Source organism: Myotis nattereri, assembly GCF_964212035.1.
Source record: "Myotis nattereri genome assembly, chromosome: 1".
Taxonomy (NCBI): domain Eukaryota; kingdom Metazoa; phylum Chordata; class Mammalia; order Chiroptera; family Vespertilionidae; genus Myotis; species Myotis nattereri.
Genome location: NC_138075.1, coordinates 57,978,710 through 58,004,575, shown reverse-complemented (window position 1 = coordinate 58,004,575; position 25,866 = coordinate 57,978,710). Strand labels below are relative to the sequence as shown.

The window sequence follows — 25,866 nt, the reverse complement described above, 5'->3', positions numbered from 1 at the left end:
TCTTATTTGTAAAATGAGACTTGTACATGGTAGTGGTTCTGCATAACAAATAATTTGTTACACAGAAAATGCCTGGCGCTTAATAGGTTAATAGGTACTCCATAAGTATGAATTACCTTCTCTTCCCCTACTGCATAGCTTTTATAGCCTTCTGTAATTTAGTCTTATGCTTAAGATTCCAGCCAAGTTTAAGACATATTCTGGTTTTAGGTCGTGTTGGTTCCCATTGCTCACTAGAATTGTGTGTCTTGCTTCATTTGTGTTTATTGCTTGTGGATTCCTCCACTTGTGCTTTGGATTCCTTTTCTTGACTTCTCAAGGACCCATCTCTCGTCTTCATCATAAATTTTCTCCTTTCTATTGGGTCATTGTTATTAGTATACAAATGTGCTCTATAGCTAAACTGTCCAATATGGTAGCCACATTTCAGTTGTTCAGTAGCCATATGTGGCTATGGCTGTTGGCTACCATACTGGTTAGTGCAGATGTAGAAATCGCTGATAAATCCTCTCATGATTTCACATTCTTCTCCCCTAGCTATTATTAAATTTTGCTGATGTTCTTTTAAGCAAATTTTCAAGAGTTGTCTTGTATACTCTTTCCAGTTTCCATTGCTCTTCAACCTACTCCAGACTGGCTTCTAGTACCATCTCACCACTGAAATTGTTCTAGTTAAGGTTACCAGTGAGTTACATTTGCCAAATCCACATTATAGGATCTTGTACTAGCCTTCAGTATAGTTGACAACTGTTTTCTGCCCATTCACTTGCTTCTCTTAGCTTATGAGACACATGGTCATCTTGTTTTTCTCCTGCCTCATACCTTGTCATACTTTTTGTGTGTGTGTGCGCTAATCCTCACCCGAGGATATTTGTTTCCATTGATTTTTAGGGAGAGGTAAAGAGAGGGAAAGACAGAGAGAAACATCGATGTGAGAGAATAACATCAATTGGTTGCCTCCTGCATGGGCCAGGGAGGAGCTTGCAACCAAGGTGGGTGCCCTTGACCAGAATCGAACCTGGGACCCTTTGGTCCGCAAGCTGATGGATGCTCTATCCACTGATCCAAACCAGCTAGGGCTCCATTGATTTTTAGAGAGAGTAGAAGGGAGGCCGGAGAGACAAAGAAACATCAATGTAAGAGAGACACATCGATTGGTTGCTTCCAGCACTCGCTCTCACCTGGGCCATGGATCAAACCCTCGACCATGATGTGAGGACAGAAGCTGTAACCATAGGGCCACACCGCCTAGGGCTCTTGTCATACTTTTTTAGAGGCTTCTTTCCTCTTCCTGCCTCTAAGTATAGGCATATCTTAGAGTTTAGTCCTGGGTTGTTTTGTTTTTCCTTCTCTTTCTAAATTCCTTCCCTATGTGGTCTCCTTCAACTTACTGTTTTACATACACTGTGCATGTGGATAATTCTCAAATTTATGTTTCTGGTTTAAACTTCTTGTTTGAACTCCAGACACGTTATTTAGTTGCCTGCTTGATATTACCACTCAGTTATCTAAATAGACATTATCTAAATAGACTTAACATTTACAAACTAGAACCCTTTCTCCCATATTCTTCTTGTTCCAGTCTTCTCCATCTCAGTAATTGGAACCTAGGAGTTATCCCTGAATTCTCTGGGTTCTTTATCACTCATATGTATGCGATCATCAAGTTTTCTTGGTTTCCAAAATATCATTTGAATTTATTTCCTGTTTGACATCTTCATTTCTACCAGCCTAGTCTCAGCCATCATCTCATGGGCCTACTGAAGTAGCTTTTAACTGGTCTCTACTTTCACTAAACTATCTTCAGTTCATTCTCTTTCCAGTCACCAGAATTTTAAAAATATAAATTAAACCATACTAATTGCTTAAAGCCTTTAATAGTTTTCCTTATCGCTTAGTTATAAAATGTAGGATCCTGCCTCATGTGTTCTTTTCAACTTATCCAGCCTTATCTCTATACTAGTGCCCCGGTGCATGGATTTGTGCACATTCAAAGGAAATTAATTAGAAGGTGGCCGGCGGGGTGGGGCTTGGCAAGATGGGCCAAACACACCTTGGAGCCAACCTCTCATGGATCCTTCCCTGGCTGGCCGCTCCTGGGGTGGCACCGTGGCTCGAAGGGCGTCTTCGGAGTGAGCCGGGGTCCTTCCAGCAGGTGGGGTCTTTCTGCCTGGCCTGCAGTGATTGTGCCGAAACTGGCTCTCTGACATCCCCCGAGGGGGTCCCAGATTGCGAGAGGGCAGTTCTCAGGTGGCGCACCCCAGAATCTGGCTCCCTCCTCTCTGGTTCCGGGGTTGGTCACCCGAGAACCGCCACTGCCAAGTCACCGCAGCTCAGCAGCTCCTGCATTGAGCGTCTGCCCCCTTGTGGTCAGTGTGCGTTGTACCTACTGGCCAGTTGGATGGTCGCTTAGCTTTTTATATACATAATTAGTTCCCACACCCTTTCCTCAAGGTGCTGTGGCTACACTGGCATCTTTTCTTTTCCTTCAAAATACCAAATTCTGTCTTCTCCCATCTCTTAGCAATGTTGGTACCTTCTCATTTGGGTTTCAGCTCCTTAGAAGGCCATTTCCCAGACATCCAATCATAACACTTGGCTAAACTTAAATTAGGTTATTAGTTTACTTGTTAAATCTTCCTTAGAATATAAACTCTTTGGAACGAGGAGAACCCTTAATTGTCTTATTCTCCAATGTGCCATTAAACAGTGCCTTGCACATGTCAAGTGCTCAGTAAATTTTTGTGGACTATAAAAAATAATTTGATTCCTTTAAACTTCTAAAGGGGAAAAAATATGCTAAAGATTGCATTGTAGTTAATGTAACATGATTCTGGACTGGGTTTCTTTTTGTTTTTTTTTAGCTTTCAAGTACATTATTGGTACAGTGGCAGACACTTAGTAGTATTAGATAGGATCTGAGTATTATACCAGTGTGAATTTCCTGACTTTGATGATTGTATTTGGTTATGCAGAAGAATGTCCTGTAGGAAATACACTCTACTCTCAAAGGGTTGGGTGTGTGTATATGTGTGTATTGTATTTGTCAATTAGAAAATTACATCATTACATGAGAAAAGATCATGGGCTTTGTTTAAAAACCTGAGATTCAAATCCTGCCTCTCTCACTAATGTGTGATCTTGAATGCATTATTTAAGGTTTCTAAAATAAAGATCTTAAGACCCATTTTGCAATGTTGTTAGGAGAATTTAGTGTAAGAGTATATGCCTGGCACAATGCTTCATACATAATAATATATATATATATATATATATATATATATATATATATATACATACACACACACACACACATATATATATTTGTCTAAAGCTTTACATATACATAATTCTTTTTTTTAAATATATTTTTATTGATTTCAGAGAGGAAGGGGCAGGGGAGAGAGAGAGAGAGAAATGTCAGTGATGAAAGAAAATCATTGATCAGCTGCCTTCTGCACACCCCATACTGGGGATCGAGCTGGCAACCCCGGGCATGTGCCCTTGACTGGAATCGAACCTGGGACCCTTCAGTCCACAGGCTGACGCTCTATCCACTGAGCCAAACCAGCTAGGGCCATAATAATTCTTAATGAAGTTTACTATTATCCGTTAGTCTTTTAAAATGACTTCCTTTATTATATAAACAAATGTTAAAAAATTAATTGCTTTTATAATAGTTTATAACATGGGATAACTGTGTATCAAATATGTTATTTATATCCTCAAATTAGATTTGGGGCGATGTTCCACAACAATTTTTTAATATCTTAAAACTCTATACTTTTAAAGCAGAAAGTAGAGCACCTTGAAATTATTTCAGTTAAAATACATATATGTATCCTGATTCACTTGGTTAATTTCCATTTCCTTTGGAATTGTCAGTGAATGTATGGTTTTTAAATAGCAATGTATTAGTTTGTATGATTGATGTAAAAGTATATCAAAACTGCTTGGCAAAATAAATCATTACTTAAAATTGGTGATTTATTTAGATTTTTTCCTTCCTTTACTCTCCATTGATGGACATGTGATTAAGTAAACATAACGATCAAAAAAGGGAGAAGGTATTTGAAGATAACCTGTTAGCCTTTCATTACTTACCATAGTCTATTTTAAATCATAAAGCTACTTCACCAGTACTATAAACCTTAAGATTGCATGATTCAGTTTACCCCTTTCTAGCACTTTGTGCTCCTATTATCTTTTTATTTATTATTATTTTTTTAATCCTCACCTGATGATATTTTCCCACTGATTTTCAGAAAGAGTGGAAGAGAGAGGGAAAGACAGAGAGAAATATTGATGCAAGAGAAATACATTGATTGATTGCCTCCTGCACATGCCCTGACCAGGGCCGGGGATCAACCTTGCAACCCAGGTATGTGCCCTTGATTGGGAATCGAACCCTCGACCCTTTGGTCCATGGGCCAACGCATTAACCATTTAGCCACACTGGCCAGGGCATAGTAGTTTTTTAAAAAATTATATATTTTTTATTGATTTCAGAGAGAAGTGAGAAGGAAAGAGAGATAGAAACATCAATGATGAGAGAGAATCATTGATCAACTGCCTCCTGCATGGCCCCCACCGGGGACTGAGCCTGCAACCTGGGCATGTACCCTTGACCGGAATTGAACCCGGGGCCTTTGAGTCTGCAGGTTGATGCTCTGTCTACTGAGCCAAACCAGCCAGGGCCATAGCACAGTTTTTAAGTTGCCTACTAAGTACTAGGTACTATGCTCAGAAAATGTCAATAAAACTACTTAGTCTCAAACTTTTTATTTTAAAATAGTTAAAACAATGAGGAGGGGAATGGTGCTCTGGAAATTGAGGATCAGAGTATCTGAAGAATAGGGATTAAATTAAATTAGATTGGGGAGGATGGCAAAAGACAAGGGAAGGAAAATTAGAAAAGAGAGGACTATTAGAAAAGAGAGGACTCTAGCCATTGTGGCTCAGTGGTTGAGCATTGACCTATGAACCAGAACGTCACAGTTCCCATTCTTGGTCAGGGCACATGCCCCGGTTTCAGGCTTGATCCCCACTGGAGGGCATGCAAGAGGCAGCCAATCATTGGTTCCCATCATTGTTTGTGTATCTCTCTCCTCTCCTTTCCTCTCTGAAATCAATAAAAATATACTTTTTTTAAAAAAGGGAAAAAAAAGAGAGGAGAAAGAAATGTTAGTGGAACAGGGAGGAATCTACTACAGTGCTCTAGGATTATGCAGTCTTTGAGATTAAATTTTTTGTTGTTTGTTTTGTTTTTTGATTAGCCCCTGCTATACCTTAATGCCTAAAACAATGCCTGGCATATAGTAAGCACTTAATAAGATTTTTTTGAATAAAAATGTAATGGATGGATAGAAGAATTAAAGCTGTTTTACTCAAAGTTGTTCAAACATCTTGTCTTTTTCTGCTTCTGGGACCATGTTGGGATTACATTTTCCCACTCCCTTGAAGTAGGTGTGACCATGTGACCAAAGGTGAATAAAATCTGAATAGAGTGAAGTCTATCATTTTTGGATATAAGCTTTAGGTACCAGTGAGATATTTCCATGTTCTCTTTGCTTTTGGCACATTGAGTAGTAATGGTAGAGATGGTAACCGCTTCTACAGTTTGTGGGACTTGTTGCATGAGCAAGACTTAGTAAGTCACTAAGATTTTAAAAAATATATATATTTTTATTGATTTCAGAGAGGAAGGGAGAGGGAGAGAGAGATAGAAACATCAACAATGAGAGAGAATCCCTGATTGGCTGCCTCCTGCACGTCCCCTGCTCAGGATTGAGCCCACAACCTGGGCATATGCCCCGTGACCTCCTGGTTCATAGGTTGATGCTCATCCACTGAGCCATGCCAGTCGGGCCAAGTCATTGAGATTTTGGGGGGTTATTTGTTACTAACCTATCCTGACTGCTACAGAAATTTATATTTTCATCTTGTTGGACTCTTAGATGTCTAAAGGTACTTGAAGAAGGAGGCTATCTGCATATCTCCTGCTTGTATATTTGCTCCAATATTTCCTTAATGTTAGGAGAGGAGTCAGTAGTGAGGGCTTGGGCAAGAAGAAGATGGGATGAAAGGTTATTATAATTATTTTTAAATTTCTAGCCTTAATTTTGTAGAAGGGATTTTTTTAATGTTCAATGTAGAGTGGTTGAACATTGCCCCAGTTTGAGTGCATCACTATAATACATGCTTGTGAAGAAACAAATCCATGAAATAAAAAACTTGTACTGTGCTTTCGTCAACTTTTAGAATTGGAAGGGTCTTTAGAGATTATTTGACTCTTCTGTTTATCTGGTTGGTAAAGTTCTGATATTCCAATATGGATACCCTAGAGTAAATAGCAACTAGATAAGAGCATCAAAATAAGCATAGTGGCATTTATTTTATAACTGGTGACCCAGTGCATGAAATTTGTGCACATTAAAAGGGAATTAATTAGAGGAAATATTTTAATATTGCTATTTGCCCTTTCTCTATAATAGAAGTATCAGAGATGAAAGAAAATTAGTAAAATGTATATGAAAATCTTCCTCCTGTCAGAGTCTGGGGTGTGCCACAGGAACCAGAGTCAAGTTCCTGCCCACCCACGTGCTCCTTGAAGTTGCGCGAGACCCAGACCTGACTGGCCCCACCCCCATTGGGTGAGATCCAGACCCAGCTGGCCCCACCCTCATCATCAAGCCCCACCGGATGGGGGGTGCGCAGCCTCAGGTGGCCTGGCCCAGCGCCAGGGCGGGGGGCGCGGCCTGAGGTCCCCTGGCCCAGGCTGGGAGGGCACGCCTTGAGGTCCCTGTCAAGCGCCTCCGGGTAGGGGGCATGGCCTCAGGTCCCCTGGCCCGGTGTCGGGGCAGGGAATGCAGCCTGAGGTCCCCCAGCCTGGCGCTGGGGCGCGGGACGTGGCCTGAGGGCCCCTGGCCCAGCACCAGGGCGTGGAGCATGGCCTGAGGTCCCCTGTCAAGCCCTACCAGGCGGGGGGCGCAGCCTCAGGTCCCCTGCCCCAGCCCAGTGCCACGCAGCCTCAGGTCCCTGCTGATTGCTCATTAAGGCTCATTACGGTAACTCGGCCTTAGCTGTGGGTGCAGCCATCTTGTTACTGTGTGATGGTCAATTTGCATAGTCTGGCCTTATTAGATAGGCCTAGAGGCCCAGTGCACAGATTTGTGCATGGGGGGGGGGGGGGATTGTCCCTCAGCCCAGCCTGCACCCTCTCCAGGACTGCTGGCTCCCAACCGCTCGCCTGCCTACCTGCCTGATTGCCCCTAACCACTCCCCTGCCAGCCTGATAGATGTCTAACTGCCCTCCCCTGCAGGCCTGGTCCCTCCCAACTGCCCTCCCCTGCAGGCCTCGTCACCCCCAACTGCCCTCCCCTGCAGGCCTGGTTCCCCCCCAACTGCCCTCCCCTGCTGGCCTGATCGCCCACAACTGCCCTCCCCTGGCGGCCATCTTGTGTCCACATGGATTGACCATCTTGTGTGTTGGAGTGATGGTCAATTTGCATATTACCTCTTCATTGGATAGGATGGCCTTTTAAGGTCAGAGGAAATTAAAATGTATTTAGGTAAAGACTCAGGCAATTTAAAAAAGAAGTTGGAAATGGAAGAGAAGTGGTTTTTTAAAATATATTTTTATTGATTTTAGAGAGAGGAATTGAAAGAGAGAAACATCATTAGCTGCCTCCTTCACAACCCCCTACTGGGGATTGAGCTAGCAATCCTGACACGTACCTTGACTGTGAATGGAACTAGTGATCTTTTGCTGCATGAGAGGATGCTTAACCAACTGAGGCACACTGGCCAGGGCTGGAAGAGAAGTTTTTAAAAATTGGATACTTTGCTTGCTGCCGCTATGTAATCATCTGTCTTTGACTTTGAAAGTTTAAATAGCTAGCAGTAGTTCCTGATAGTAGGCAAAGCCTGTTAGTCTTTGGTGTTTTAATTTTAAGGTTCTCCCTGCCATCCCAGGTTTCTAAGATCATTCACTGACACTGATTTGCACTCTGGGGCTGTTTTAGGTCCAAATCCTGAGAGGGGTTCCTGATAACTCTTAGGACTATTCTACATTAGGAGCAAGGGCTTTGTTAAGAATGCATATGAGCAAACAGTTAAGCCGTAGCCTTTGGGCTTCTCTGCCCTAGAAACTTAGTAGCTTTAATGAGATCTTGAGACTTGAATTTAGGGAAGGGTGACTGCTGCAACACCACCTCTCTGTGCCAGGGTTAGGAGTCAGTCCTGGGTGAATATAAGTAGATCTCAGCCTTTCCCTTCTCCCCAATAGCAGCTGGGGTTTTGGCTGAGAAGATGTGAGGCTGGCTGGATTCCATTTCACTCAAATTACTCAGATGACGCTGGAGAAGAGCAAAATAGGCAAGAGCTGTTGAAGAGTGAGGAGGGGGAGAGCTGTCAGTGAGTTTGATCAGGCCAGATGACCCATTTAAGCATTTATCCTGAGAAGATGCAGGGTGGAAGATGGAGGAGAGAACCAGAAAAGTAACTGTTTATGCATAAGGCCCTCATCTCAAACTTGCTTTGCACATCCAGGCTCCCTTACTGACTGACCCAGGCCAAGTTGTAACTGGATAAGAGGGAAAGACTATCCATTTTCTATAGAATGGAGGTGATGGGACAGAGCGAAGTTATTTCTTTTGCATTTTATAACTTTACTTTATACACTTAGGCTTGACTCAGAGTACCTGTATTTCTCTTGGTCTGGGGGCTAAGCTAAATGACAAGAAAGCAGGAGGTAATTTAGGGAAGAAAGGAATGCTTGATGAGACAGTTGTGTTTAGCGTAGTTCCAGGGAACTGTCTTGCAAGCTTAGGAAGCTGATACCCAGCCTGGGCTATATAGAGAGCTTTTATTTCCTTCTTATGGTGGATCGCTGAAAAAAGATCACTGGTAAAGCATAAAGCCAACTTCAGTCTTATAAATCATTCTCTGTACTTCATTCTATTAATCAAATTGTTACAAACAAAACAACATTGACCCAGCTAATTAAAACTTAGAGCTCTCTCTCCAAGCAACACAGTATCAGCACTGAGGTTGGTAGGAATGGGTAATATTTGGAGGTAAAGAAATGGGAAGGATGCTGGGAAGGGTCATTTTAAGTTAATGTATCATCTTAGTTTTCTTTTTCTTTTCTTGAAGTGTGTGGAAAGTACACCATGATGTGGAACCCCAGATCTTTCTTAAGTGTAAGCCTTGAATGTTGCTTTTATGAAGTAAAACATGAAAGATGGTAGAGAAAATGGTATAATGGGACATTTCTAAAAGTTGTTGATGTGCTTGGAGGATACTCTGACCAGTAGTTTGCTGGTATAGTGGAGTGATGCCAAGGAGCTGCATGATTGATGTGAAAGATGGAGATGGTTGGAGAGATCAGGATTTGGAATGGCTCCTAGAGCACACATACATCCTGATCTCTAATTAGGTCAGATCTCCCAGTGTAGGCTCTCATAGCATCCTGTGCCATTCCTTAGTAGCACTTGTGTCCTCTTTGCATTCCTCTTCTTCCTGTGTTACTTTATTGTCTCCAACCATACTTGTACTGGTAAACTTCGTGAGGGCAGGGCTCAAGTCTGTTTATAGTTACCACTAGAGGTCTGATGCACGAAAATTTGTGCAAGAGTGGGCCTTCCTTCCCCTGGCTGCCAGCACCGGCTTCCCTCCGGCACCGGCTTCCCTCCAGGACCCGGGCTTTCCTCCTCCGGCTGCACGCAGGCACCCGGGCTGCTTCCCTCCTCTGGCCGCCCACAGGCACCTGGGACCCCAGCCAGCTTCCCTCTGGCCCCGGCTTTGTCAGGAAGGACATCTGGAATGACATCAGGAAGGATGTCCGGTCTAATTAGCTTATTACCCTTTTATTATTATAGACTAGAGGCCCAGTGCACAAAATTGTGCAAGGGTGGGGTCCCTAGGCTTGGCTGGTGATCAGGGCCTATTGGGGCTGTCTTGCCCAGTCCCGATCAGGGCCAGGCCTGCTGCTGGTTGGGGCATGCCAGCCGGGGGCTGGGAGCCTGCCCGTTGCCAGCCAGGGCCTGCTGGCTGCTGGACGGGGCCTGCCGGACTGGGGAAGGGACTGCAGGAGGTTGGTTGACCGTGGGAGTACACTGACCACCAGGGGGCAGCTCCTGCGTTTAGCATCTGCCCCTTGGTGGTCAGTGCACATCATAGCAACTGGTCAACTGGTTGTTCTGGTCCTTTGGTCGTAACAGTAGCTTAGGCTTTTATATATATAGATAGATAGATTTTATCCCTGGTGCCTAGTATACTGACAAGCACATAATATATAAATTAGCAAATACTTGCTGAATGAGTGTGACTGCTTTACTGGATCCACTTTATCATGCAGAGATATAATATTACCTCCAACTTACTGATTAAGGTGGGCTTACTTTTCAAGCTCCTGGTTGAAAAGATGCTCCAGTAGCTTTTGGTGTTAAGGATGTTGAAGAACTTTGAAGAATACAGAACAGTGAGGCAGATAACTGTGCAAATACTGTCATTGTACATAATGGGTTCTCCCCTCTCCCCAGTTTTATTGGTGTAGTCCTCACTTTGTAGTAGAATTACAGTTTTGTTGATAAATATTACCTTCTTTTTTAGAATGGTCTCATATTTCTGAAGTCTGTTCAAGGCTTTCAGTACTAGTATTGTCATCATCTGAATCCGTGAGGACTGCAGTTCTCAGCATAGGCACAAACTCCTACCTTTCCTGAGATGAATTTTTACCCACCCTCTACCCCTGTGAGTGGAGATCAGTCACTGAGATTCTGAGAAGGTGTTTTCACCCTTGTTTCTGATCTGAGATGCTTGGTCTCACTAAAATTTAAAGAGGGCAGATGTGGATGGGAAGGGGTTCTTGAGGCGAGATCTCACTCTCATGGCTGCAATTCCTACGATAGTGCTGTTCTGTCAGATAATAGTGGTGTCGTTTTTGACAAAGCGCTATTTGTGCTGGACTGTGATTGCTCTATTAGTGAACTAGAAGCTTAAGAGAGTACTTAAAGATTTTACTGTTCTTATGTTAAGTCTATAGAACTGACTTAAAAATGTGCATTTATAAAAAACTTAAAACTTGAGCTTTAAGGAATTATCTATATTAGGGCAAAACGGTAGGGGCAAACATTCTACTTCATGTGGAAACTAGAAATAAAAATATTTCAGAAGTACTGGAACCTTTGAAAAATACTGTTTTTCTAGGATATTTGGTAGTATCTAGGAAGTATCAACAGGTATACAACTAGAAAAAATTAACAAGGGGACATATTGAAGTTCTTTAAAATATGAAGTATTTTTTTAATTCAAAAGTTAATTTGCAAACATTAACTTTTAAATGTTTTACTACAAATTGACTGACAAGCTACAGAATTTTTAGGAGTCTGCTTGTTTTCTTTTTTTTTCTCTGATTTCTGAGAAGCAGACAAAAATTTGCAAACTGAAGAAAGCATCTCTGTTATAGTAAAACAAAGAAAGCTGTTATGCTGTTGCTGTCCTTCATAATATTAAGCAGATACAAGAAGCACTCATTTATTAAAAGAGCTCAGGGATAGTAAGTATCAATTTTTGTTAAATAGTCCCTGAGTTCTTAATATTATCAATTTCTCTTTCACACATAATTTTTCATGTTTGTTGATTTCTCAGAATTGAAGATTTGCTCACTTTGAGCAAGTGCTATATCTACACTAATAAAAGACAAAGATGCTAATTGACTGTACCTTTGCTATGCCCCAAGCCACGCCCACCAGCCAATCAGAGTGACTATATGCAAATTAACCCCACCAAGATGGCGGACAGCAGCCACGGAACTGGAGCTAGCAGGAGGCTTGGTTGCCTGGGCGATGGAGGAAGCCAAGCTTCCCGCCAGCCCTGAGCCGGCTGTGGCCTCCACTCATGGCAACAAAGTTTGAATTATAGAAGACAAATAAATCCCAGATACCTGCTTCCAGCCAGCCTCCACTGGGAGCTTGGGTGGCTGGGGGTTGTGGCCAGCCTGCAAACAGCCATCAGCCCCTCACCCAGGCTGGCCACACCCTCATGGGGTGAGGGTCCCCGCTGGGGGGCTTAGCTGGCCTGAAAACGGCCCTCAGCTCCTCACCCAGGCTGGCCAGGCACCCCAGGGGGGACCCCCCACCCTGAAGGGGCTGTGGCCAGCCTGTAAACAGCCATCAGCCCCTCACCCAGGCTAGCCAGGCACTCCTATATAATAAAAGGGTAATATGCAAATTGACCCTAACAGCAGAACGACTGGGAATGACTGGTCACTATGACACACACTGACCACAGGGGGGCAGATGCTCAATGCAGGAGCTGCCCCCTGGTGGTCAGTGCGCTCCCACAGGGGGAGCTCTGTTCAGCCACAAGCCAGGCTGATGGCTGCCAGTACAGTAGTGGTGGTGGGATCCTCTCCCGCCTCCTCAGCAGTGCTAAGGATGTCCGACTGCAGCTTAGGCCTGCTCCCCGCTGGCAAGTGGACATCCCCTGAGGGCTCCCGGGCTGCCAGAGGGATGTCTGACTGCCAGCTTATGCCCATTCCCCCAGGGAGCGGGCCTAAGCCAGCAGGTGGTCATCCCCCGAGTGGTCTCAGACCATGAGAGGGCACAGGCCGGGCTGAAGGACTCCCCCCCCCCCCCCCCCCCCCGCCCACCCCACCCCCCCAGTGCACAAATTTTTATGCACCGGGCCTCTAGTATTTTTTATATTCTTGTATTTCCACATGTAGAGTATGTAGGAATATGAAGCAGGTGAGAAATTAAGCCAGATTATCTGTTGTACAGAAGCTTTACTACCGTGAAGCAGCTGATGTGTTTGAAAGTCCTAGTGGTTCTCTTAAGTCACGGCTGAAGGTGATTGGAAATTGTCACATCATGTTCAGAATGAGTTGCTTTATTTCATACTTGATACAATTTCTCGTTGTCTTTAAATGATTGACCCTTTTCTTAGCAGTTTTCGCTCATTGGATAGAGCATGGGCCTGTGGACTGAAGGGTCCTGGTTTCAATTCTGGTCAAGGGCATGTACCTTGGTTTCAGGCTCCTGGTTCTGGTCGTGGGGCATGCAGGAGGCAACCAATCAATGCGTCTCTCTCACATTGGTGTTTCTCTCCGTCTTTCCCTCTCTCTTCTACTCTCCCTAAAAATCAGTGGAAACATAACCTCGGGCAAGGATTAACAAAAACAAAACAAAAAAGTAGATGATTGACCTTTTGAATAAAGGAATATTGCACCTGTGCCACCTTTTAGATCAAGTCAGCAATAGTAACCCTTTCCATTTAGGGATTAGGCTGTATTACTTGCATATACATTTAAATGGCTACTACATTGACCTTCTAGTTGTTTCTTAGACATGAGACACACACTCACCTTCAGTGCTAACCCCTTAATCTGGAACACTCACATAGCAACCCTAAGGTCCACCCATTCCCATACTTCCTCCTTTAGAGCTTTGTTCCAGTACCACCTTATCAGATAGGCATTCCCTGACCACCCTCCCTGCCCCCTTTTGTAGAGTTGAAGAAAAGAGCATTTTCTGCAGTGGTAACTATTCTTTTTTCTCATCTCCTAGGTTGTATCAGAGTAAGATGGACGGTAGCTTTGATTGTGATTGTGGTGAGCTGGAGCCACCTGATCACTAACAAAAGACATCTGTTAACCAACAGCTGCCAGGGCTTCCTGTTGAAATATACAGCAACAAAGGAAGACAAGAAGCAAAACGGAAATAGTGCTTACCAGCACCTTAGAACGATGCTGCTCAGGACCAGTCCAACACTGAATGTATCTGCACTGTGAGGAGAATGTTCATAGAAGCCTGTTGTGTGCATATTTATTCACATTTTTGTTAAATGTTAAATCGTTTAGCACAGTAAATCTGAGTGCATAGTATGTCATTTCATTCCGTTTGAGTTTCTCGAGTGTTTTCTTTAAATGTCTGCAGAGTTGCTGCCCCTTTCTTGAACTATGAGTACTCCAATCTTTTTAATTCTCAATATGAGGAGAGCTTTTTGAGCTTTAAATCCAAGGGGAACTCAACGGGCCTGGTTGGCATATGCAATGAACATCAAGAAACCATCTTGCTGTGGAAGCAAAATTGTTTTTCTTCTCCCTTTTTGAAAGATCCTTTTGATGCCAGTTTTCTTCCTTGTTTACACAGTTCAACAATTCGAAAGGAAAAGGCAATAGTAGGGTTTCAAAATGGCAGAGAAATTTGAAAGTCTCATGAACATTCATGGTTTTGATCTGGGCTCTAGGTATATGGACTTAAAACCATTGGGCTGTGGAGGCAATGGTTTGGTTTTTTCTGCTGTAGACAATGACTGTGACAAAAGAGTAGCCATCAAGAAAATTGTCCTTACTGATCCCCAGAGTGTCAAACATGCTCTACGTGAAATCAAAATCATTAGAAGACTTGACCATGATAACATTGTGAAAGTGTTTGAAATTCTTGGTCCTAGTGGAAACCAGTTAACAGATGATGTGGGCTCTCTTACCGAACTGAACAGTGTTTACATTGTTCAGGAGTACATGGAGACAGACTTGGCTAATGTGCTGGAGCAGGGCCCTTTACTGGAAGAGCATGCCCGGCTTTTCATGTATCAGCTGCTACGTGGGCTCAAATATATCCACTCTGCAAACGTACTGCACAGAGATCTCAAACCAGCTAATCTTTTCATTAATACTGAAGACTTGGTGCTGAAGATAGGTGACTTTGGTCTTGCGCGGATCATGGATCCCCATTATTCCCATAAGGTATGTGGAAAGCCAGCTCAGACAGACCTTGATTGATATACATCATTAGGAATATGTACTTTTGTATTTCCTTTATGTATTGTGGCAGAATTTTTAGTTATTTATATTAAATTTTACATAATACAGTACCTTTTTACTTTTTATCCTCACCTGAAGACATGCTTAGAATCAATAATATTTTAGGATATCACAATTATGGTTATTTTTTGTTTGTTTTGTAGATCCAGGATTCTTTATGTACTATTCTTCTGCTAAAGTAAAAAATTAAAGTATATTTTTATTTCTTTTTCAGGGTCATCTTTCTGAAGGATTGGTTACTAAATGGTACAGATCTCCGCGTCTTTTACTTTCTCCTAATAATTATACTAAAGCCATTGACATGTGGGCTGCAGGCTGCATCTTTGCTGAAATGCTGACTGGTAAAACCCTCTTTGCAGGTTAGAAAGTTAAAATATATGGGGTAACATTTCAGAAAGAAATAATTTTGTATGTATCTATGAAGAAATACTTATCTAAGACTTAAAACAATTTATTATAGTCTGGAATAGTAAAATATAAAGATTAAATGGTATTTTTAATATTTTAAAAGTTGAGAAAACTTATTCACATATTCACTGAATTGTTTACTCAGTTAATTTAGTGAGAATTATAGTGTTCTGCCCTGGCTGGTTAGCACAGTTGGCTAGAGCATCATCATTTTATGCTAAGGTTGTGGGTTCAATCCCCAATCAGGGCACATACAAAAAGCAACCAAAGAATGCATAAATAAGTGGAATAATAAGTCAATGTTTCTCTCTTTTTCTCTCAAATCATACATTTTTAAAAAAGAATTCTAGTGTTCTTTTGTATGTATTTCTTAAATATAATTTTGTATTTCTTAGATCCATGACGCTTGTTGGTAATCTGTGTCAGAGATATCTGAGTTGCCTAGTTCTGTCAGTTTTTGTCACTTCCTGGTGACATTTTTTAGTTATTACTGAAAATCTAGAAATTCTTTCTTTGCCTGCCCTGCCCAATCATCCCTGTTGTTTGAGCTGCCATATCCTGTTGCCTGCCTACTGTGATCTTTCAGAATCAAACAAACCAACTCAGATATATTTTGCTGAATTTAGTGCTATGAGGGAGTCTAAAGTGTGTGTGAGAGAGAATTTAGTCAAGATGGGAAGAGACAAATAATCCATGAAAAACACCAACTATCATAAAGCAAAGTTTTGAGTTGGTATAAAATTACTTAGTACAGACTCTAAAAGCTACAAACCTAGAGAAGCTATATCAGTAATGGCTGGAATGGAAGACATAAAGGAGTCAAAGGATTTTTCACTATATAGGAATAGTGAAGAATTTTGAAAGGTGAAAAGAGAGAGAGAAAAAGTGATATCTATTTATGGATATCTGTATAAATAAGGGCATGAGCCTGGTATACATGAATCAGTGAGAAAAGTTTGATGAAAACAAGGTGTAATATTTATGATTGGTTAAGATGGGGCCAGAACACTTAGGAAGTAGGCAGAGGAGTTTCCATTTGAAAAAGTAGGAAATAGTAGATTTTTTGTTGGAGAAGTGATGTGTTGGTGATTTGGGTATTTTTCTCTCTTTTGACTTACCTTTTTTCCTCTGTAACCAATGTTAGAGTGGGCCTCCCACCATTCCCAGTTTGTATTAAGAGCAGAAGGAAGAGAATGGAACAGAGTCTGCTTACAAAAGTAATAAAAGAAAGATTAGGGTGCATAAGAAAGCTTTATTGAAAGGATGATGTATATAAGTGCCCTTAAATTTTTTTGATACTGATACTTATAGCACTCAGCTTACCTAACATTAACTAATCTATTGGAATTTTTCCCCCCTAAATTTATCTGGAATTTCTTTCATGATGTGTGATAGTGATTGAATTTCATTGTAGAAAACTGTGAGAAAATACCAGTGATTACTGGAAATGAAATTGTTAAGTGGATTGAATTTTTTCTGAGGAACAATACTGTAATTACAAGTTATATTCCAGCATATATAAAATAATTATTTTATTATTTGTTGTTCTGTGACAAATTACTTCAAAACTTAAGTGGCTTAAACAACAAATAATTATTATCTCACAGTTTTTATGAGTCAGGAATTAGTGAGTGGCTTCGTTATCTGGTTCTAGCTCAGATTTGCTTAGTCAAGATGTTGGTTGGGGTTTCAGTGATCTGAAGGCTCTCTGGGATAGGAGGTTCCACTTCTAGATTGCTTACTCACATGACTTTAAGCAGGAGGCCTTACTCAGTTCCGACTGTGGGCTTGCTTGAGTGTCTTCACAATATGGCAGCTGGCTTCCCCCAGAACTAATGTCTAAAAGAGAGAGCAAAGGAAGTTAATGTATGTTTTTTAAGAAAGTTCACATACCGTATAGTTCACCCCCTTAAAATATACAGTTCAATATTTTTTTAGTATATTCACAGGATCTAATTTAGAACTTTTTTCCCCTCTGAAAGATGCCCTGTAGCCATTAGCACTGTTACATGAGAACTCTTAAATTTTTGAAGAAATTTCACACTGTTTTCTAAAGCAGTTGTACCATTTACATTCCCGTTAGCAGTGTATGAGTTCCAATTTCTCCATATTATTACCAACATTTATTTAAAGTGTGGTCTGTCCTATTGTCTTTCAGATGTGAGATAGTGAAAGTAGTATTTTATTGTAATTTTGATTTGTATTTCCCTAATGATTAATGATTTTGAGCATATGTTTATTGGCCATATCTTCTTTGAAGAAATATCTATCCATTACCTATTTTTAAAAATATATATAAATATATTTTAAATATAGTTTATTGATTTTTTACAGAGAGGAAGGGCGAGGGATAGAGAGTAAGAAACATCAATGAGAGAGAAACATTGATCAGCTGCCTCCTGCACACCCCCAACTGGGGATGTGCCCGCAACCAAGGTACATGCCCTTGACCGGAATCGAACCTGGGACCTTTCAGTCCGCAGGCCGACACTCTATCCACTGAGCCAAACCGGCCAGGGCAAAATATATTTTTATTGATTTCAGAAAGAGAGAGGGAGATAGAAATATCAATGATGAGAAAATCATTGATTGGCTGCCTCCTACATGCCCCCCACTGGGGATAGAGCCCGCAACCCAGGCATGTGCTCTGACTGTAAATGGAACCGTGAACCCCTGGTTCATAGGTCAATGCTCAACCACTGAGACCCGCTGGCCAGGCTATCCAGACCCATTGCCTACCTTTTTTTAATTTATTTTTTATTTTTTTAAATATATATTTTTTATTGATTTTTTACAGAGAGGAAGGGAGAATGATAGAGAGTTAGAAACATCAATGAGAGAGAAACATCCATCAGCTGCCTCCTGCACACCCCCTGCTGGGGATGTGCCCGCAACCAAGGTACATGCCCTTGACCGGAATCGAACCCGGGACCCTTCAGTCCGCAGGCCAACGCTCTATCCACTGAGCCAAACCAGTTAGGGCCCATTGCCTACTTTTTAATTGGGTTGTCTTTTTATAATTGAGGTGTAAGAGTTCTTTACATACTCTGGATACAGATCATTTATTAGATAAATGATTTGCATGTATTTTCTCCCATTCTGTGGGTTATCACTTCATTTTCTTTTTTAAAAATATGCTTTTATTGATTTCAGAGAGGAAGGGAGAGGGAGAGAGAGAGAGAAACATCAGTGATGAGAGAGAATCATCGGTTGGCTGCCTCCTGCATGCTCCCTACTGGGGATTGAGCCTGCTATCCGGGCATGTGCCCTGACTGGGAATTGAACCATGACCACCTAGTTCATGTGTTAGTGCTCAACCACTGAACCACACTGGCCAGTCATCACTTCATTTTCTTGATGGTGTGTTTTGAAACACAGATGATTTTAATTCTGATTAAGTCCAATTCATCTGTTTTTTTTTTCTTTTGTCACTTCTGCTTTTGGTGTCATATCTATGAAACTATTGTCTAACTTCTAAGAGTTTCATAGTTTTAGCTGTAAATTTAGGTCTGTGATCTATTGTGACTTAATTTTTATGCATGGTGTGAAGTAGGGGTCCATTGTCATTCTTTTAACCTGGATATCTAGTTATTCCGGCACCATTTGTGGGAAATATTATTCTTTCTCTTTTGAATTTCTCTGACCCCTTTGTCAAAAATCATGAATGCAAAATATCTTTTTGTTACGTAGACTCAAAAGTGACACACTGTCACTTGAGCTTTATTTCATGTGTTAGAAGCAAGTCACTAAGTACACCTAACACTTAAGGGGAGGTGAGTTGGATATCACCCTCTGAAGAGAAGACTATCAAAGCATTTGTGGACATATTTTAAAGTTATCACAATAATATTGTATCAAGAAAGCAAAAATTTAATTTGTTTAATTTAAAATCTAGGTAATGCTCCAAGTTGTATGAAATGGGGTCAGAATTTACTGCTGTATTGATTATACAAAGATAGTGTATTTTTAAATGTTCATTTAGTATATTCAGATATTGTTTATGAATAGCAATAAAAAGAATTAGATAAAGAAACAAACCACCTCTAAATAGGATAACTTTTATTGTCAACTCATGTAAACTTTAAACATTTAATGGAATTATTTGTGAAAGTATTTGAAAGGTCCAGCTGTAGTTTCCTGCTAATGCTTTATTGGTAGGTTTGTGAACCGTTCGATAAAAGCAGCATGAAGAGAGATCTAAGTGTTTATTAGGTATAGGCCTCTCAAATGAACCGAGCAATAAAATGGCAGGGACTAAGCATTCATTGGAAATCTGTATTTTTAACCTATAAGAAGTGTGCTGGCCTTATTTTTGGTACTTAATATATCAGTTGGATCTCGAATAGCTTCTCAAAACTTTTCTTTTTCTGCTGTCTTCCTCATTATAGTAAAGCAGCCACTTTTTAGTTGTTTAGGCCAAAATCATCATCCTTCACCTTGTCAGCACAAATCCTGTGGGCTTTTCCTTCAAAATATATCCAGAGTCTAACTGCTTGGTATTATCTGTATTGCTACCCCCGACCCTCCAGTTCAGTCAGCTGTTATTTCTTTCCTGGTCTAATACAGGACCCTCTACATAGCGTTCCTGCTTCAATATTTGCTGTCTATAGCCTAGTTGCCACATAGCAGCAATAGTAGTTCTCGGAAAACAGAAGTCAGATTATGTCATTTCCCTGATTAAACTAATGGCGTTCCGTCCAGTCAGGATAAAGCAGCCCCTTTGTGTTCTCGTCCTAGGCTGGGATCTGTTTCTCTGCTCCACTCTCCTCCGCTACACTCGCCTAATTGTTAGACATGCCAGGCCTGCTCTCTCCTCAGGGCCTTGGGGCCTTTTCCCATCTTTCTGGAATTTCCTTTATCCATATGAGTATATGTATGTTCCCTAATTTCCTCAACTTTCAACTTCTCAGTGAGGTATTCCTTGATCATCTTCTATGTATTAACCCTACCCCCAGCAATCCTGTGTTCCCCCTTAGCACACTCTGTTTTTCTTCATAGCATTTGTCATCATTTGACATAAATGTTTACATTTATTATCTGTTTTTCTTCACTAGATTGTAAACTACATGAAGGTAGGGACTTGGTCTGATTTGTTTCATAGCTATAGTCTAAAGTGCCTTGCTTATAGTAGGCACTCAGGAAAAATTTGAATGCTGAATGAATTTCTAGAAATTAGTGGAAAAGCAAAATGAATGGTTGTGGGTTTTGTTTTGTTTTTGTCACCCATTTAGCCCATAAGTCTCCTCTTTTATTTAATAGTGGTCCTGAAATGCTAACTGAGCCTAATACATAATTATAAAACTTTTTGTTTTGCAAATTTAGTTCAACCTTCCATTTTATTGATGATGAAATCAAGTCATCACCATGTTAAGTATTCCCAAAGTTATATAGTCAATTAGGTAGTGGTATAGCTAAGACTAGAATCCAAGTCTCTTGAATCCCAATTCATTGACTCCCCACCTCCCCCCGACTACTTTGATACCTTAACATGAGGCCAGACTTTAAGAGTTAGTTTCTTAGGGAAATAAAGAGCTAAAACTAAATATATTAATAACTAGAAATTGAAATAGATAGGCTTTTTGAGTAGATTAATGATATTAAAAAAACAATGAAACCTACTGATTAATGATTCAGTTAAAACCATTTCTTCCCCAATGGTCATTACAATATTTAAGTTAACTTCTTAGAGCTTTAGAATGTTTATTACCAAATATGTAAACATTGAGGAATGTGTTTGTTTATATTATATTTGGTGTGTTTTTTTTGTGTTTTTTTTTTATCTCATTCAGGTGCACATGAACTTGAACAGATGCAGCTGATTTTAGAATCTATTCCTGTTGTTCATGAGGAAGATCGTCAGGAGCTTCTCAGCGTAATTCCAGTTTACATTAGAAATGACATGACTGAGCCACACAAACCTTTAACTCAGCTGCTTCCAGGAATTAGTCGAGAAGGTATTGTGACTCAAGAATAACCGCCACAAAGTGTGTGTGTGTGTGTGTGTGTGTGTGTGTGTGTGTGTGTGTAAGTAAGTAAGCAGGATCTGTGTAGGAAGCTTTAGCTTTTTATCCTTAGATGTATGACTTTCTCTTAAAAATAGTCTTTAGATATTTAAGGCATGCCTAACGCTTAAACTCTCACTTTCTCTTTCTTGGCCTGGCACTTAAGCTGGGATCTGTTTTCTTTGCTCCTTTGAATCATTTTCCACATTTCAAAAAGTGCATACCTCTCTCCTGGTTCTAACTCCTTTTACTTTTCCAGTTTATACCTCTCTCATAGGTGAGCGTATTGTTGGATCATTGGCGTTCACTAAGCTGGAATGGAATTCTGTGAGGGTTATGTAAATAAGTATGAGTAAGAATGATTTAGGTATGAAAAAGTGAATTTAGTTGGGTGGGCGGGGAGGGGAGAAGCAAAGGCTTCAGGACAAGGAGGAAGTGGAGGAATGAGCAAAACTGTGCTGAGCAAACACATTACATAAGTTTGCAGATTGGTGTTAGTATTAAGTGCTACAGTGAAAGTTTGTGCAAGCTTGAAAGTAGTAGGAACTTGGGGAGAATCAAAACGTTGACCACTAAAGCAATTTCATATCTAAAAATACTGACATATCTTTAGATTTGATATAAATAAGATACAAAAATCTTTAACTTTTACTAGTATAGTAATCTGTCATAAAAACTTTTTTTAGGAAGAGCATTAGACATGAAAAATACCTTCTTTAAAAGTTGATTGTGTCTTATATCTTTAAGAATTATATTATATTAGGAGACATCAGTGTCAGGATTATATAGTTCTGTCAATAATCACAAAGTTAGAGATACGTAGTTTCCTAAACATTTGAATTACACACCCATTATTCATATTACCAATTCTGATTATTATATGTGGTTCAAGTGGGTGTGTGTCAGTGTTTTAAAGTAGCAAGTGTTTTGAGAGGTAGTTAAGCACTAGATTGCAAATCATGTTGACATGGTCTCCTTCCCTCCCCCCAGATGTGCTTGGAACTCATATAGTAAATGCCTAAATAAAAAGGAAACTGCTGTATTTAATTTCAACAGGTTTTGTGGGCTTCCTTTTAAGTAGTTCTACATTCCTAACCAGTCTTCGCTGTCCTCACAATCAGATTCCATTGCTGGTTCTCGTGCTCCTAACCTTATAGCCCTGTCACGACATCCTGTTCATAACTGAATAGCAGTCACATAGCACTTGACTATGCCTCAGAGTGTTCTGTGGGCACGTTTTAAAAATGCAGAATCTTAAGTCAGAATCCAGAGGTGGGGTGGGGACCAGGGCAGATATTGGTGTTTTTAAAATCTGCAGGTATGGCCCTGCCAGCCAAGTTGAAAGACACTGCTTAGGGATCAAGTGGTTAGGCTCTGGAGTGTGTCATTGCTCTATTGCTCTGTCTTATCAAAAGAGACAAGCTAGAAATATAGGACATTGCTATTCAAGCATTGTAATCCAGCTAAATTTGAATCTTCTTTTTGCTACCCTCATTAAGGTGGGACCATGTCTCAGTCAGCTACAAACCAACCTGAATATTTGGCTCATGGCTGGAGTTTATTCAATATGTGTTGAACGAGAGGCTTTGATAATGGATTCATTAAGTTAACCTTTCGACAAATATCCTTGGTATTCACAAGTGGCAGAACTGTGCTCACTAATGCAGAGTGTTTAAAGTTCTTGAGACTAAAGATCTACTTCATAGATATGCTCTATATGAATTAACACATTAAGACTAGGTCCCTTTCTAGGTAATGTCTTTAGATGAATACCTTCTTTTTCATTTTCCTCCATCATACTTACTTCTCATCCTCCCTTTCTCTGTAGTTTACCACGTAGTTCTATATCTTAGACCCATTTCCTCTAGAGCAGTGCTGTCCAATAGAACTATCTACAATGATGGGGATGCATATACTGTATCTGCATACACTGCATACTGTATCTGCATTTCCTCTAGAGCAGTGCTGTCCAATAGAACTATCTACAATGATGGGAATGCATATACTGTATCTGCATACACTGCATACTGTATCTACATTTCCTCTAGAGCAGTGCTGTCCAGTAGAACTATCTACAATGATGGGGATGCATATACTGTATCTGCATACACTGCATACTGTATCTGCATTTCCTCTAGAGCAGTGCTGTCCAATAGAACTATCTACAATGATGGGGATGCATATACTGTATCTGCATACACTGCATACTGTATCTGCATTTCCTCTAGAGCAGTGCTGTCCAGTAGAACTATCTACAATGATGGGGATGCATATACTGTATCTGCATACACTGCATACTGTATCTGCATTTCCTCTAGAGCAGTGCTGTCCAATAGAACTATCTACAATGATGGGGATGCATATACTGTATCTGCATACACTGCATACTGTATCTGCATTTCCTCTAGAGCAGTGCTGTCCAATAGAACTATCTACAATGATGGGAATGCATATACTGTATCTGCATACACTGCATACTGTATCTGCATTTCCTCTAGAGCAGTGCTGTCCAATAGAACTATCTACAATGATGGGGATGCATATACTGTATCTGCATACACTGCATACTGTATCTGCATTTCCTCTAGAGCAGTGCTGTCCAATAGAACTATCTACAATGATGGAGATGCATATACTGTATCTGCATACACTGCATACTGTATCTGCATTTCCTCTAGAGCAGTGCTGTCCAATAGAACTATCTACAATGATGGAGATGCATATACTGTATCTGCATACACTGCATACTGTATCTGCATTTCCTCTAGAGCAGTGCTGTCCAGTAGAACTATCTACAATGATGGGGATGCATATACTGTATCTGCATACACTTGGGAGCTCAGCGTGGCTCCCAAGTGTCTTATTTCTTCCTCTTTTTATTTGCTGCCTATAGTTCCCAAATGCTAGGGATTTTACAATATAGTTCTCTTGTGTAGTTGACTATATCTCCTCCTTCTCTCTGAGAATGGTGATTGTGCTGGGTCAACCATCCATCATTCTGTGCCTTCCAGTCTCTCTTGCCTTGAGACGTGTGGGCCCAGGGGTAGTTAAGACTGACTTTTTTTTTGTTCAGGAGAACCAAGCACAGTTTGATTTATTGTGAAATGACCTCCTAGGTTAGGGTAATATAATAGAGGAGAGCGGGGAGCAAAGGAAGGAATCTCAGCCCCGGGTCACTGAGGGGTGTGAGCCTCATTAGGTTTCTTCTCTTTAGTCTTTATGAGACTGATCTGAGGGTTGAATGAGCTTAGTTTTAGAGAGAAGGGCTATCTTTTCCTTTGAGACAGAAGGTAAGGATAATAGGATGTGTGACACACCATAGTGAAGAAGCAGGAATTGAGATAAATGTGAAGTGGGTTTACCTGTTGAGACTGATAGGGTAGGCTGAGAGCATAAAGGGATAGTGTAGAACATTGCTGAACACAATAGTAAAGGCTAAATTGAAATTCTACAGTATGAATTTGTAGTGAGCCAGGTATATATGTGATTTTCCATCCAGCTCTCATCAGTACTATATGGCTAGGAAGCAAAGTAGATGGTGGAAATGATTCAGAGTTGAAGATTGGTATAAGTTATAAGACATATGAATGTGGTGGTGTAAGAGCAATCTTTAGGCTGGTGATAGTGTGGTTCAGGCGGGGTAAGGAGCTTAGGAAGATCTAACAGCCTGAGTTAGTGGGAAGAATTAGGTGTACAGTAGTTCCACCAGGGCCCTAAAATGATCAAGTGCATTATGTGATATGCTGGCATGAGATTGTTGTGAACAGAGATCAACAAATTAGTATAACAGCTAGTCTGTGAGATGAGGGAGGAAAGGAGAAAGTCTTTTTATTAAGCACTAGATACTATGTTTTTAAGTGTTTATACCTTATAAGATATCTCTGTCTATCCATTTTATACATTAAGAAACTGAAGTTCAGCAAATTTAAGTAACCTAGTGAATCAGTGAAGTTAGTGAGTTGCAGAGCTGAGATTAGTACCTATGTATTAGGTTGATCCACATGAAATTGCTGTTATTTGACCATTTTTGACTGACAAAAATGGTAGTTTCATATGGTTCATATTAATATATTTCTTTTCTTTTATAATTGACCATAAAATGAGATTTGGAGTACATTTCAAATTTTTGCTATGTTTATTGAATAAATGTCTTTTCTTTTTAATATATATATATATATATATATTAGATAGGCTAGTTTTATTTCTCTGACAAAACTTTAATTAACTTACCTTTTAATTGTATAGACCTTTTTTATTTCCTTTATGAGTTGGTGGACCTTCAGTTTAGTTAAGGAGTTTTAACTCTTTCTTTTGCAGCACTGGATTTCCTGGAACAAATTTTGACATTTAGCCCCATGGATCGATTGACGGCAGAAGAAGCACTTTCCCATCCTTACATGAGCATATATTCTTTTCCAATGGATGAGCCAATTTCCAGTCATCCTTTCCATATTGAAGATGAAGTTGATGATATTTTGCTTATGGATGAAACTCATAGTCACATTTATAACTGGGAAAGGTAAATTGATCCTAAATTAGAAAAATACTTACTATATTTTTAATAAATCATAATACAGTGAAGTTTATTTTTAAATTATATAACAATGTAGAGTTCTTAAAAATTTA

At 40.4% G+C, this 25,866-nt stretch overlaps 1 protein-coding gene across 1 annotated transcript in view; it reads left to right on the top strand.

Annotated features, from left to right (window-relative positions):
* Positions 1-25,866, top strand: part of MAPK6 (mitogen-activated protein kinase 6) — a 34,942-nt gene that overhangs the window by 5,453 nt on the left and 3,623 nt on the right. Inside the window, exons 2-5 of the mRNA XM_081095279.1 lie at positions 13,572-14,752; positions 15,045-15,189; positions 21,028-21,192; positions 25,558-25,759. Coding sequence (XP_080951405.1) covers positions 14,198-14,752; positions 15,045-15,189; positions 21,028-21,192; positions 25,558-25,759 — 1,067 coding nt within the window. The 5' untranslated portion in view covers positions 13,572-14,197. The remainder of the gene's footprint in view (positions 1-13,571; positions 14,753-15,044; positions 15,190-21,027; positions 21,193-25,557; positions 25,760-25,866) is intronic.